The sequence below is a fragment of the Podarcis liolepis genome (genome assembly GCF_965112155.1).
Source record: "Podarcis liolepis genome assembly, chromosome: 11".
Lineage (NCBI taxonomy): Eukaryota > Metazoa > Chordata > Lepidosauria > Squamata > Lacertidae > Podarcis > Podarcis liolepis.
The window spans coordinates 36,561,251-36,575,559 of NC_139565.1; the positions used below are offsets into that span (position 1 = coordinate 36,561,251).

Genomic DNA, 14,309 nt, shown 5'->3' on the forward strand with positions numbered 1-14,309 from the left:
CACAAAGAGACCACTTTACTTACGGAATCTGAGCAAACAATCCACCATACCTTGTATTTAAAATATGCCAGGGAGCAAATATAATTGATTTGGGGATCTGTATGCAGTTCATGGGTTTGTAGTTGCCAACTTGGTTCTACAACAGGCCCCCAACGTTTGAGACCTGAAAGCAGATTTAGAAATCTAAAAAGTTGTGGCCATCACAAAATACCCATTTCACAGAAAATTTTTTTTTGATGCTGAGACCCTGTCGAATAAGAGGCAAATTTATTATGCACAACTCAAATAAAACAGACAAAAAAGTAGGCCACCCCCTGCCAAACAAATAACACCTCCTAAAAACTTCATTTTTTGTTTTTGTAATCCAATGGTACACCACTTTGAAACTTGGGTGTTAAACGGTATGTAAGTTGTTGAAATAAATAAGGTTTTTTGTTTTTTTTTTAGAAGGGAGGGGCAGGAATTCCATCATGCCCATAGACACCTACTTGGGAGTCCCATTTTCAAACTGAGACTTTTATGTGGGCACAGGTGTACTCAACCAGTGGTTCTTTTAGCAAACAGGCGTGGTCATGATGATCTGGCTGGCTACAACTGAAGGTTGAATTATTGGGCAACATGTAGGCTTTGATATCATCCAGGAATGCAGTTCTTACATTTTCAAGGTACATGTCAAAGGAGCAAATATAAACATCTCATTGACTTGCACAGAAAAAGAGTCTGCAAACAATTAAATCAAATAATGTGTGATGGCCCCTTCACAGGATATTGGACAGTGGCTCTCTTTGATACTTTTGCTCCATCTGTAACCATCTTCCATTTTTCCTGGCCCCTTGCAACATTCTACCACTTTGCTCCTCCTGATTTCTTCATATTATGACACACTTCTTCAGAATCTGCATTCCTTATGTACATTAGGCTAGATTCCAAACTGCTTACCTGGGAGTATGTCACTGAATTCAGTATAAATTACTTCTGTGTAGATATGGTAGGATTGCTTTGTTGTTTTAAATGTCCATTACTACTGTTCAGGGAGTTAGCCATAGGGGTTGGGGAGCAGAAATGCTTGATGTGCTAAGATTACAATTTTAGGAGCTGTTGGGGTTCTGTCCCCTAATTGCTCCAACATTCATCATGTAACATGCAGTAGTTGTAGGCTGGGGAGGGGGAGTCAACAGCAGGAATACCATTTAGATCGGTGATGCTGGGTTAGCAGTACACAGTTTAGTTAAGCATGCATTTAAGATTATGCAAGATGAAAACTTCATAATGTCTCTTTTCACAATACCAACCTTTTGCATCAAAATTTAATTGGAGCATTTTCAGTGTCACTGAATATGAATTTTTAAAATATTTTGAATTTTGATGGATAAAGTATTTTGTTTTAAAAATCCCAATCATTTAGAATATATTGTTTCCAACAACTCAGCCTGGTAGCTGCTGTGTCAAGTCAAGAGCCTATTTAGCCCAGTATTTTGTTCTCACATTGGCCAGCCAGATGCCTGTAGGAAGCCCACTATTGCAGATAAATGTTACACTTCTCCCCTATTTATGGTCCCCCAACAACTGGTATTCAGAGACAAACTACCTCTGGTATTAAAGATAATGAATAGCCTTGCTAAGAATCTTCTGCAGGAATTACATGCAGATGAGTGAGTGACCTGATAGAATCGTGATATATTTATTTGGTCTCCATACTAGCCATGGAGCAGGAAAGCCCCTTTATGCACATCTAGCACAGGAACTAAATAGGCTGGTGCAAGACCTCTCTGATAGTAGTTCTTTTTATTTTATTTTTAACTATCCTGTGGATAAGAGGGCTGGTAAATTTGTTTGTAGGCTACTAACTTTTGTGGGCTTCTTTGGAAGATTGCATTAGAATAAGTCTTTGTAGAAGAGGAAACAGTATTACTTAAAGAAACAGGAAGATCTGGTGGCAGGGATCTTGTTGCAGAAAATAGGAATTTTGGGAATTATTTATGAAACTTGATCTAGGGTGGATGAAGATTTGATATTTTATCAAGCCTATTTTTAAATGACAGTAAAAAAACCACATAGAAAACTAATAGCCTGATCTATTGTTTTAGACATAAAATACTGTTTTGAGTTGCATTAATAGAAACACAGCATCCACCATTTTGGGAGTAACCATCTTCTGCTTGGCTTTGATCATGCTTTTGCTGGAACGATTTTGTCTTGTGTTGATAGCCACACCTAAGGAGGATGCAGACAAACTGGCGACAGTTCAGAGGAGAGTAGAAATAGATAAGAATGTGAGAAATTGGCTGTAAGAAAGGAAAGGAAGAATTGTCTGCCTTGTGAAAATAGCATTAATGACAAGGTATTTTAGAAAGGTTGCCATAAGGAAGTGAAGAACAATTGTTCTCCTTTTTGCTGCCCTTTGCCTTGTTAGACATCTTAGGATAATTTCCAGTGCAAAGCCAACAAACCAAGAATAACGTTTTGCCTAGAAATGTTGCTAAATTTCTATTCTGGAGAGATTGGAAAAGCATCTTTTAGGGAATATGTTTCCTGTTGTAGTATGTAACCTGACAGTTGAATTCCCAATTTAATGTAAATAAAGTTGCTATTTGCAGTCATACATCGGGTTACAGAGGCTTCACGTTGCATTTTTTTTGGGTTGCGGACCGCCGAAACCTGGAAGTACCAGAACTGGTTACTTCCGGGTTTCGGTGGTTGCGCTTGTGCAGAAGCTCTAAATCACACTTTGCGCATGTGCAGAAGCGCCAGATTGCAACCCGTGCATGCGCAGATGCACCACTGTGGTTTGCGGACGCTGCGGGTTGTGAACGTGCATCCCGCACGGATCGTGTTCGCAACCCGAGCGTCCACTGTATTTATTTTTTAAACAAACCTTTGGCTGCTTACAGGACACAGGTGGGACTGTGGTCTAAACCACAGAGCCTAGGGCTTGCCGATCAGAAGGTCGGTGGTTTGAATCCCCGCCACGGGGTGAGCTCCCGTTGCTAGGTCCCTGCTCCTGCCAACCTAGAAGTTTGAAAGCACATCAAAGTACAAGTAGATAAATAGGTACCGTTCTGGCGGGAAGGTAAATGGTGTTTCTGTGCACTGCTCTGGTTCGCCAGAGGCAGCTTAGTCATGCTGGCCACATGACCTGGAAGCTGTAAGCCGGCTGCCTCAGCCAGTAAAGTGAGATGAGCACCACAATTCCAGAGTCGTCCGCAACTGGACCTAACAGTCAGGGGTTCCCTTACCTTTACCTTGGCTGCTTACAGATGAAGAGCTGTGGGGATAATTTCCTCTTTAGCACTACAGTGGTACCTTGGTTTAAGAACAGCTTAGTTTATGGACAACTTGGATTAAGAACACTACAAACCTGGAAGTAGGTGTTTTGGTTTGTGAACTTTGCCTTGGAAGCAGAACATGTTGAGTGTGTTCCATTTGTAAATTGAGTCCCCCACTGCTATGGGAAAGCACGCCTTGGTTTAAGAACGCTTTGATTTAAGAACGGACTTCCAGAATGGATTAAGTTTGTAAACCAAGATACCACTGTATTGTGATACACATCCAGCTTGATAACTGTAATGGGTGATGAGCAAGAGATTTGTAGTTGTGGGAGGATTATTGTTCACCCTCTGCTTCTAACTGTAGAAGCTTTCCGTGTATAGGTGGTAGCCTAGGCCTGATACCCAACAGTTTCTGATCTAGGCAAATTAATCTCTTTTAATAAATAAGATAAATAAGATAAAATTTTTAAAAAGCCTTGCACAGTTCGATTGGGCCAGGTTTCCAGAAATACATACATGACCATTTATAGGCAAATGTAGATGGAAATAATAGAATTGTTGAGTTGGAAAGAGACTACAGGGGCCATCTAGTCCAACCATTTGGCATCTTTGCTGCTGAAAACCAAGGTGTGTTTCCCACAGTAATAGTAATTTGCAACACTGTCCTGGGTATATAGCTAATTACAGGTTGGATTTACAATTTTACCCTTGACAGTTAACTGAGCAAATTACATAATTGCTTATCTTGAAGGTGTGCACTTTCTCTGTTCCCTCCACATCCTATACATGGTACTGAGTTGTCTGAAATTATGACAGCCAGGAAGAGCAAGTATATTGGAGGGGCTGCTGGGAAAGGGGTAGTGTATCTCTTACATTCCTCCCTCTTTCAGTTTCTTTCCTTCCCAATGTGCCTCACATCAGGTCTACAGTATTTTGTTTTTACAGTAAGAACGAATAGTCCCCATTAAATTGACTGGTGTAAAATAAACTCTCCATTAACTTCTGTGGCACAAAGCTACTGGCTGGGCTGCAGTAGCTCAGTGGCAAAGGGCTTTCAGTTCCATGGCTTCACAAATTCAAACTCTGCAGATACTTTGGATACTTTTATAGCTTAAGGAGAAGAGGAGGTATACAGGCCATGTCTGTGGATGTTACTACCATTTAGAAAACAAATGAAAAACCTATATTACATTTTGGCACGTTTCTTTGTCTCATAAATTACAGTTGCCCTATTTGTTGATGCTTCAACATAATCTTATTTCTAAAGCATTTTAAGCCTTGCTTTCCCTATAGCTTCAAGCTAAGATTTTCTCCATCCACATTTGTATATGCCAAATGGTACGTTAGCCTGCTTTTTATGTGGGTGCGGGGGAAGCCTAAAGGATTTGTATTCAAGTTCTTGTCAGCTCTGATGGAACCAAAATAATCTGAATAACCTGTCATAATTGAAAAATGCTAGCCTAGCTTAATGTTATCAAAAGATCACTCTGAACTACAACCATTTGAAGGCAATTATGCCTAGAATTTCAGTTTTACTAGTCTATGATTAAAAATATTCAGTTGTACACTATAATATATTGTGCATTACAAGCTGTGTTTAAGATGCTTATGCTTGCTCTCATTGCTAAATGAAGGCTATAACAATGCTGTAGTTTTAGTCATTCATCTGAAAGAGCCTAAGGCAAACCAAACATCCTAAGCTCCTGAGCACATGCAAGCTAACCACACTTTCTCCTTGACATTATTACTATTCTTGAAACTGACAAGAATCTTGTGTTCCACCAGGGCTCTTAAAAATTGCAAAAGCTCTATTGAGTGGAAAGAATGCTCCTGATTGTTCCAAAGGATTTTATGAGTGGATACAAACAGTGCCTCTCTAGGATTCTTGTATTTAGGAGCCCAGATATGGGTGGAGGTGGTTTGATGATCCTTAGGTTTTGGTGAATGCCTTTTGCTGAATTGAGTTTCACTTTAATAGTTAGCTAAAATCTGCTTTAAGGTAAAGGTAAAGGTACCCCTGCCCGTACGGGCCAGTCGTGTCCGACTCTGGGGTTGCGCGCCCATCTCACTTAAGAGGCTGGGGGCCAGTGCTGTCCGGAGACACTTCCGGGTCACGTGGCCAGCGTGACAGAGCTGCTCTGGCGAGCCTGCACCAGTGCAGCACATGGAAACGCCATTTACCTTCCCGCTATAAAGCGGTACCTATTTATCTACTTGCACTTAAGGGTGCTTTCGAACTGCTAGGTGGGCAGGAGCTGGGACCGAACGACGGGAGGTCACCCCGCCGCAGGGATTCGAACTGCCGACCATGCGATCGGCAAGTCCTAGGCGCTGAGGTTTTACCCACAGCGCCACCTGCGTCCCGCTTTAAGGATACCTCTTTATAAAATAAAGATTACTACTCCACTTGAAGAAAAGTCAAAAATTTGAATTCAGTAGAATGAAGAATTTGAAAGGATAGACATTTAGTATAAACATTCTTAAATAACATAATCATAACTGAACTTTACCAACTTTGGTAGTATAGAAAATATGCCTGTGCTCTGTGTTGTTACCATAGAAATTTAGCAGATCGAAATTCATGTACTGAAAATCTTCCAATGCAGTTGACTTATTTTTCCTATTTTTGTTTTTTATCTTATGGGCTATGGTTGTAAAGGTGTGTACAATCCATTCAAAAAGTAAAATAAATCTATAATAATAGGAAGTACAGTTATTTACATTATATACTGTAAAGGGAAATCTTGGCAGCACCCTGAGATACGAGACACACTTCTTCTGCTTCGTAATTGGGTAGAAGGTGAAAAGGGTGCTTAGTAGCTGCATTGTGTGACAGGAGGATGTTGTAGGAGGTTACCACGGGGTGGTTTGTGTGCAGGGGATTGCACAAAAGGAGTGGGGAAGCATTAAGATCGGGGCTGAAGGTGAAATGGGATGGAAAGCAGGGCTGCAGAATAGAAGATAAGTGGCTTCAGATATGGGATTGGGAAACTGAAAAGCAAGCCTGGTAGTTGCATGGGGTGGGAAGGGGAAACTCAAGGGGAATAGCAGGGGGCTGGCAAATGGAGTGAGCGGGAGTCCAGCTCCTAATGTGTGCTGTAGAACCGAATCATTACAGCACTGAATACACTTTTGAGCCTCCATAGAGCAGCAGCAGTCACTATTTCACACCCAGAATTCTTTGTAGCGAGGCTGTTGTCTCCTGATGTGAATAACTGCTCACCACAGCTGAATAGTAGGGAAGAAAGGGCCAGACTTCAGAGCACTGATAGCTCTGCTGAGACTGCCACAGTAGCAGAGGAGTTGCCACAACCAACAGGGAGGGCATCCACGGGCCACATAAAAAGGGTCCCCTCTCTTGTACTGTAGCATTATGATGTGATAATGTCAGTACAGTGGTACCTCGGGTTAAGTACTTAATTTGTTCCAGAGGTCCGTTCTTAATCTGAAACTGTTCTTAATCTGAAGCACCACTTTAGCTAATGGGGCCTCCTGCTGCTGCTGCGTTGCCGCTGCACGATTTATGTTCTCATCCTGAAGCAAAGTTCTTAACCCGAGGTAGTATTTCTGGGTTAGCGGAGTCTGTAACCTGAAGTGTATGTACCCTGAGGTACCACTGTAGTACATCTAGCAAAATTATGCAGTTTGTTTTTTTCAGGGCAAGAACTGAGAATCTGTTCACTTGGTTGTGCAATGGAAAATGCAGATAAAGGCAATGCTTCTTCCAGAGAAGGCCTTCTGCTTAGACTGGGCCTCAATGATAACAAAGCTGGAATGCAGGGGCTGGATAAGGAGAAGATCAACAAAATCATAATGGAAGCTTCCAAGGTTTGTTTGTATAAACACTTACAAATGCTTTAGCTATTCACAGGTATTGATTACATTCAATAAAAACTGTAGGGTTTTTACTAGCATGCTTTATTGTTTAGTGAAGAAGGCAAGGTATCCTCCACATCCATTTTTGGGGGGATGTGTATCTGTGTTAAGAGAATATGTCTGCTGGCAAGTACTGACTCATCTTTAATCTCTGTGCAGTGCTTATCAAATTTTAGGCACGCTGTAAATTAAAATGAAGCTGAATTATTATTTCTAATCAGTGTGACATGCCAAATAATTAATTGATTTTTTAAATTGCTGCCTTCTCTGCAAATTTTGAATATTGTGCATGCAACACAGATTTAATGTTGCAATGCCTCTGAAATGTTGTGTTTGGTAACATTATGCTAGCCTAGTGCAATATTTATAACATTTTACCATGTTGCTCAGTGGCTTATCAAAAATAACGCACCATCACACAAACAAAATGTGTGTGCAAATTAATATTCAGGCAGCGTCTTTTGCTGGTGCTCTGTGTATCTTCATATAATTTTTATTGAGTGACTCCACTTCCACCTTCATTTGCTGCTAAGTGCTGTGATGTCTGGCATCCTGAAAGCTGATGTAACAAATACTGGGGCTGACTAAATTTTTAAAATGTGTTTTTAATGTTCTCTATAACTTAAAAATAATTATGTAAGAATTATATCAAACTGCACTAGACTGGATAAGGCTAATGATGGATATTAAATAATTTAAATCTGTGTTGCAGGGTTCTAAATTTTATGAAAATGAGCTGAAGAAGGATCAACAAGTTAATGAGCGAATTGAAAAAATCCTGAAATTAAAAAGTAAAGTAACCGACCAACAGCTTATGAAAGCACAGATAAAGGTAATATGTATAAACTTGATTCATTTAGGAGAGGAAAGTATTTTTAGGCAACCCATGGTATTAGCCTCTTATGTAAACATGAAGTTAAGATTACTTTTGACAAAGCATTACCACTTAAATAAATAAAAGCTTGTTTGATAAACCTGAATGATATGTGAAGCAATCTCTTGACCAAATTCAGTGTGCATACTTCTGAAGTGCCTCAACTCGTCTTTCAAGTCTGCTAACCTTCATCTTTAATGCTCTCAGAAGCTATTGTTGAATTTCTATTCTTGTCATGGTGGGAGTGAGGAGTGAGGTCAGTGCATACCTTCCCAGCAATCTTGACCATTATGACTGAGGGAAAAAATCTGTAAATACCAGTGGTTTAGATACAGAAAAAATAGATTCAAATTTAGGTTCTTTAATTTTATTTATTATGCAGTGCTGGGAGCACTTTGGAATTGGATTTAATATAATGATTTGGTAGTTCAAAAGAAAAACAGAATAGAAAAACTGTGGGAGAAATTTATATTATTGTTCCTCCTTACTTCAAAAGCTATTACGTACCTGTGATTATATTCAAGATCTTATGCTCATATTCATATTATTGGTTTTTAAATATAAGTTATACGGTATATTATCAACAAGTAGATTTATGTATAAATCTTCCAATCACCCAAAGTCCATGATAGGAAAAGGAGGGTTCCCGCCCCTTAGCTGAGCAAGCCCCAAGTCCCTGCTGCTCGCCCACGGGACCTCGGAGCTTCTTTGTAAGGTTCTTCTGGGGGGCAGGAAGGCTCCCACCCCCCAGCTGAGCGAGCCCCATACCTCTCCAGCTTGCACTTGAGGCACTGGAGCTCGCTCAGCTGGCTGGGTGGGAGCTGTTTAAAGATCGCAGGTGAAACCACCTCTCCTGAGTCCCTCTGCTACCAGCGGCCCAATGTTGAAAGCGGCACTGGTAGCAGAGGGACTCAGAAGCGGCATTGGTTTCACCCACGATATACTGCCAGGTGAAGCCGCCATCATGGTCTGCCCCTCATACTGGTCCTGGATGTTGTATCAATACACCGCCAAGGCCTAATTCAGATGCATGGCTTATGTTCACAGGGAGCCATGCATGTAGTATTGTGGGCCCAATGTTGTGGAACTCCCTTCCCGTTCAGGTCAGACAGGTCCTCTTCCTGTTGAAGTTCTGCCACCTACTGCAGCCTTCTTTGTTTCTGCAGGCATTTTAGATGAAGCTGTAACCCCCACCCCCCACCCCCGTTCTGTACTGTATTTCTTGTACACTGCTTAGAGACTACGTATTGTAGCCAAGCATTACGTAAATTGCTTAAATAAAATAGCCATACTAAGTTTATATTGGAGCTTCATATGAGTTACTCTGAGCCCTTCTTTTCCCCATACACAGAGTGCAAGATTGGTACCACAATTACCATATGTATGTGCACCATTTCCCCATGCCACAATAAACAAACTAAAAGTAGCATAGAAGCCACATGGTGGTTGCTTCGTAAGACAAACCTCAGTGACGTGGGACATTGATTAGAAGCTGTAATGTCATTTATTCCACATCATTGCAAACTGAATGATTTGTAATGGCATGGGGAGGTCATGCATCAAGGCCCATTATGTCTTTACATTGTTTATCTTTGTGTGTAAAGCTGTAAAGCAGTCCTAAAATAGTTAACGTCTAAAGTGCCAAAGCTATTCTTATAGTCTTGGCCAAATCAGATACTGTTTTCCCGCACAGCAAGATTACCAAAATATCTTTTCCATTTGTCTCTGTATATTATATTACTTTCCTTTAGAGTGTTATATTGATAAGAATCATTGTATGCCACAAGAAAAATTATCTAATTCTATCTAATGGTATGTATTTACTTATGTGCAGATGGATAAGCTTGCAATGAAGTTAGATCAGAGCCGTGATCTTAGCTGTACCATTGTACACATTGACATGGATGCCTTTTATGCAGCTGTTGAACTGAGAGACAATCCTGAATTGAGGGACAAGCCCATAGCAGTGGGGTCAATGAGTATGCTGGTAAGGTGGAATATATGGTAATATTTGCTACAATTCTCTCCCCACACTGCCCGATATTTCCAAGTAGCTTGTTTCTAAACTTGTGGTAAAGAGATATTCAAGCTGAACAGTTAGTTCAGAAAACTATGCTTGTTTGTTTTATTACATTTTAATCTCACATTTTCCCTCAGTAAGTTTAAGGCAGCATGCATTGTTCTCTCACCACCATTTATTTTCATGAAAACCCAGTAGAGTAAGTTAGGCTAGAGATAGTGATGGGCATAAGGACACCCAGTGAGATTCATGGCGGGTGGGGATTTAAACCTGGCAGTGTACATAATACTGGCTTAAAACATAGCTAGGCAAGTCACTCTTTTTCTCAATTTGGACTGCTGCTGGTTTGGGGGGGGGGACGCATCAAAACACAGTGTTTCCTAAGGAATGAAAAGACAGATACAGGATAGGTGTGGATTTTGGCAGATGTCATGTGTATACCACTTACCATACCGGTGGTGGGAGTACACTGAATGCATAATAAACAAGAGTGTGTATACAGCCATAGTCAAACATTCTAAGTGCATCAGGGGAACCCTTTTCCAGCCTGAGTACTACAAATCTTTCTGGGTAACCTTCCAAAGGCACAATACATTTGTGGGTGGGGCCAGCAGCAAAAGTGGGCAGAGCAACAAATGTCACTTTTACCTTTATATGGTGGGCTAGTTTCTATACAAAGCCACATGCCCCTGTTAGTCTTCCAGCTGAACAAGCAAGAGGCATGTTCAAGGGCACGTTTCATCCAGGCCAAAATACTAAAGGAGCAAAATAGATTCTGTGAGGAGTGTGGCCTGGGGAGTAGTCTGAGAGCCAAACAGAATGGCATGGAGGACCACATTTGGCACTCAGGAATGAGGTTTCCCATACTGGCTCAATATATTGGTATATGTAGGTACACACGCCTCCTTTGAGCTTATATTGAACTACTGGTTGGAACTGTTGCATTTCTGGAGTTGAACTTACCTAGGCCAGATCCTAAGATACTAACGGAATATTTCTAAAAATGCTTAGTTAGATCTCCAGGTCAGCTGCAACTGGCCATCTTTTCTCTTTTGCCCTGATTTTGGTGATTCTGCATTTGCCCAGGGACTCAGCTACACAGCTGCAAATAAGACGTTTTAAATGGGTGGTAAAGTGCAATATATTAATGTGACTCTAGATGGCAAAAGTGAGCTATGCAAAAATCAATGAATTTTTCAAAATGTTTTTTAAAAAAGCATTTTCACTGCGTTTTTTAAATATATGTGTAGATTCCACCCAGCATACCTAATGAGTTACTGTATTCTGACCGCAATGTACAAGCCATTTAAAATGGCTTCAGTGCATGATTTTAAAGTATGTCTTGTCTTTTTAAGTCCACTTCAAATTATCATGCCAGAAGATTTGGGGTACGTGCAGCCATGCCTGGGTTTATTGCCAAGAAACTCTGCCCACATCTTACTATAGTGCCATTAAACTTTAAGAAATATGAAGAAGTAAGTAAAGAGGTACGTAATTTCTTTCCACAGCAGAATGCACATAGATTTAGAGTGCAATCCTAACCCCACTTACCCAGGAGTAAGCCCCATTCAATTCAGTGGGACTTGCTTCTGAGTAGACATGGTTAGGTTATCAGCCTTGCTGATTTTATTTTGTTACACATGTTCCTTGAATTGCAAATGGTGATGGTTAAGCTTCATGTTTTAATTAATTAAGTTTGTTCTGAAAAAGAAAAGTGTTAAAGATGCCGTTATAGTTTCATAAACATAATAGTTTGGTGGGGCACATGTGGGTGGCGCTGTGATCTAAACCACTGAGCCTCTTGGGCTTGCCAGTCGGAAGGTTGGAGATTCAAATCCACATGATGGTGGTGAGCTCCCGTTGCTCCTTCCCAGCTTCTACCATTCTAGCAGTTTGAAAGCATATCAGTGCAAGTAGATAAATAGGTACTGCTGCGGCAGGAAGATAAATGACGTTTCTGTGCTCTCTGACACTCATCCTCGTGTCCCATTGCACCAGAAGCAGTTTTGTCATGCTGGCCACATGACCTGGAAAGCTGTCTGTGGACAAACACCAGCTCCCTTGACCTGAAGTGAGATGAGTCTCCCTTCATCACCTCATAGTCACCTCATAGTCTCCGTTGACTGGAGTTAACTGTCCAGGGGTCCTTTACCTACCCTTTACCTTATAGTTTGGTGGGAAGGAGGAGGGAAAGGTACTTCTTCCCTCCTCATCATTGGATGAATTCCTCCTAACAGACCTAGCCTTAAGATAAGGAAATTTATTTCCTCAATTAGCACCTCCTAATAATGTTGTATTGAATAGCATTCACATTTGAGATTAGCATTCTTTTCTGTCAACCTATATAAACTCTGAGAAGAAATTGATGCTTACTTAACATACCCTTATTCTCTTTTTAAATGTGAGGAAACCATTTTCTTCCTTTAAATTTGAAGAAAATTTGTTTTGGTTTTGCAAGTAGCAAAGATCAACCAGTATCTGTCACTTTATCTTTGGTGTATAAATCTCATCTTAAAAAGAGGTTCACACACAGTAAAATAATTACATTCACACATCTGAGTAAATAACTTTCCATTTATTTCTAGCGAGGTTGCTCTAACTGTGAACCATATGCAGTACAAATTTGGAACGTCAATAAATTATTTATGATTTAAAATTCTTCTAGTATTGATCAATCATAATGGAATTTTAAAAGAATGAATGATACAGTGTTGGTATTGACTGAATGCATGGTACTTCAAATGATTTTTTAAAAAATTGTTTTTTGCTATAGCAGCACAACTTTACATTTTTTAAAATTATATTTACCAAGGTTAGGGAAATACTTGCTGAATATGATCCCCACTTTATGCCCATGGGGCTTGATGAAGCCTACTTGAACATAACAGAGTACTTAGAAGAAAGAAAGAACTGGCCTGAAGACAAAAGGCAGCATTTCATCAAAACATACAACTCTGCTCTAAATGGTAAGCAATTATCTGGAACTGCCAGACCAAAAGAACATTTTACCTTGCTTTTATATATTATGACTTGCTAAGTCAGGAAATCATGTGGCTAAATATTAGTTGTAATTATTAGCTGCTTGCATGTAATGCTAATCTTGAAGCAATTTAGTTGAAACACTTTAGGAAATCACTAGTGAAGTTTCGTTTTTAATATTGCAATTGTAATTAAACTTAGTGGAATTAATGTTTTCAGAAGTGGGGAGTTGCAGCCATTGTAAAAGAGCAATAGTTTGCCAACAAGTCTCATGGTGCTAATTTTCAGGGTATCACTTTTTCAAAACAGTGTTGGCACCCAAGTGAACACTGCATAGAAGCAAATGTCACAACCCCCATCCAGAGCAGCTGCCTGGGCTCTAACTTCAGTTCCGATGAGGAAGGCCTGGCCAGATTAATAAGACCAGCGGCAGCAGCAGGAGGAGATGCTGGAAACTGATACAGGCCCCAGCACCATGACCAGACCTGGGAGTATTGGACTGTGATACTTTGAGTCACAGCCCTTTGAACTGGAATTTCCAGAGTCTGTACCCTTGAAGCTTTTGTGCCTTAGGAAACATCCATCTCCACACTAGGGACTTTGCACATCCCCATTTTAACCTGTCAACACAGTCATTGAACCTGTAGGGAATTGGCTGAGAGAATGGGAAATATTAGGCTCCAGGCCAAAGGTCTTCTCCTTCAAGATATTACATTCCTCAACGAAGGAGCAGAGTCTGGGAGAGGTAAACCTGGCGCTGGAGGAATACAAAGCTTCAGTCCAGTCCTAGATTTAATTGGAGCAAGTTGCTCACATGCTTCTCTTCACAGTGCTGCTGCTGTCAGGCCCCACATTGCCCTATGAACTTCTTATCAAAGACAAGTAGTAAGCTATGGATCAATAGTCTGATGTCACAGTCTGGAATTCCAAGTGAATTCTTGATGCTATTCTGCACGAGATTCCCCATTTCGTTTCAGTTGGTGGCATAATTCATTCATTATGCTAAGCAGCTGATGAGCATTGACCAAGTGTTTAATAATTACCAGGGTGACACTCCAACTGTATACAATGTATCATGTTGCCCAACAGCTTCAGTTATAACTGATGAGCAGGTACTCAATCAATTCTTTACAAAGTTTTCTTACAACAGGTACACTGGTCAAAACAGTTGAGAAACATGTTATTATGTAAACTATTCCAGTGTTTTTTTGAGCTATTTTTTTATGTTGCTCATTTAAATGCAATAAACACACTGTACTCCTTTGTTTGGGCAGTAGCAGGACTTAGTTTT

At 40.4% G+C, this 14,309-nt stretch overlaps 1 protein-coding gene across 3 annotated transcripts in view; it reads left to right on the forward strand.

Moving 5' to 3' along the window:
* POLK (DNA polymerase kappa) overlaps positions 1-14,309 on the forward strand; it is a 43,052-nt gene that overhangs the window by 1,942 nt on the left and 26,801 nt on the right. The window contains exons 1-6 of one of the 3 annotated variants that reach the window (XM_083465246.1): positions 966-988; positions 6,928-7,097; positions 7,858-7,977; positions 9,854-10,006; positions 11,395-11,526; positions 12,852-13,005. In XM_083465246.1, the coding sequence (XP_083321372.1) occupies positions 6,963-7,097; positions 7,858-7,977; positions 9,854-10,006; positions 11,395-11,526; positions 12,852-13,005 (694 nt within the window). In that variant the 5' untranslated portion in view covers positions 966-988; positions 6,928-6,962. Of the gene's footprint in view, positions 1-965; positions 989-6,927; positions 7,098-7,857; positions 7,978-9,853; positions 10,007-11,394; positions 11,527-12,851; positions 13,006-14,309 lie in introns of those variants that run through there. The other 2 variants (XM_083465247.1, XM_083465245.1) reach the window with 2 other exon arrangements.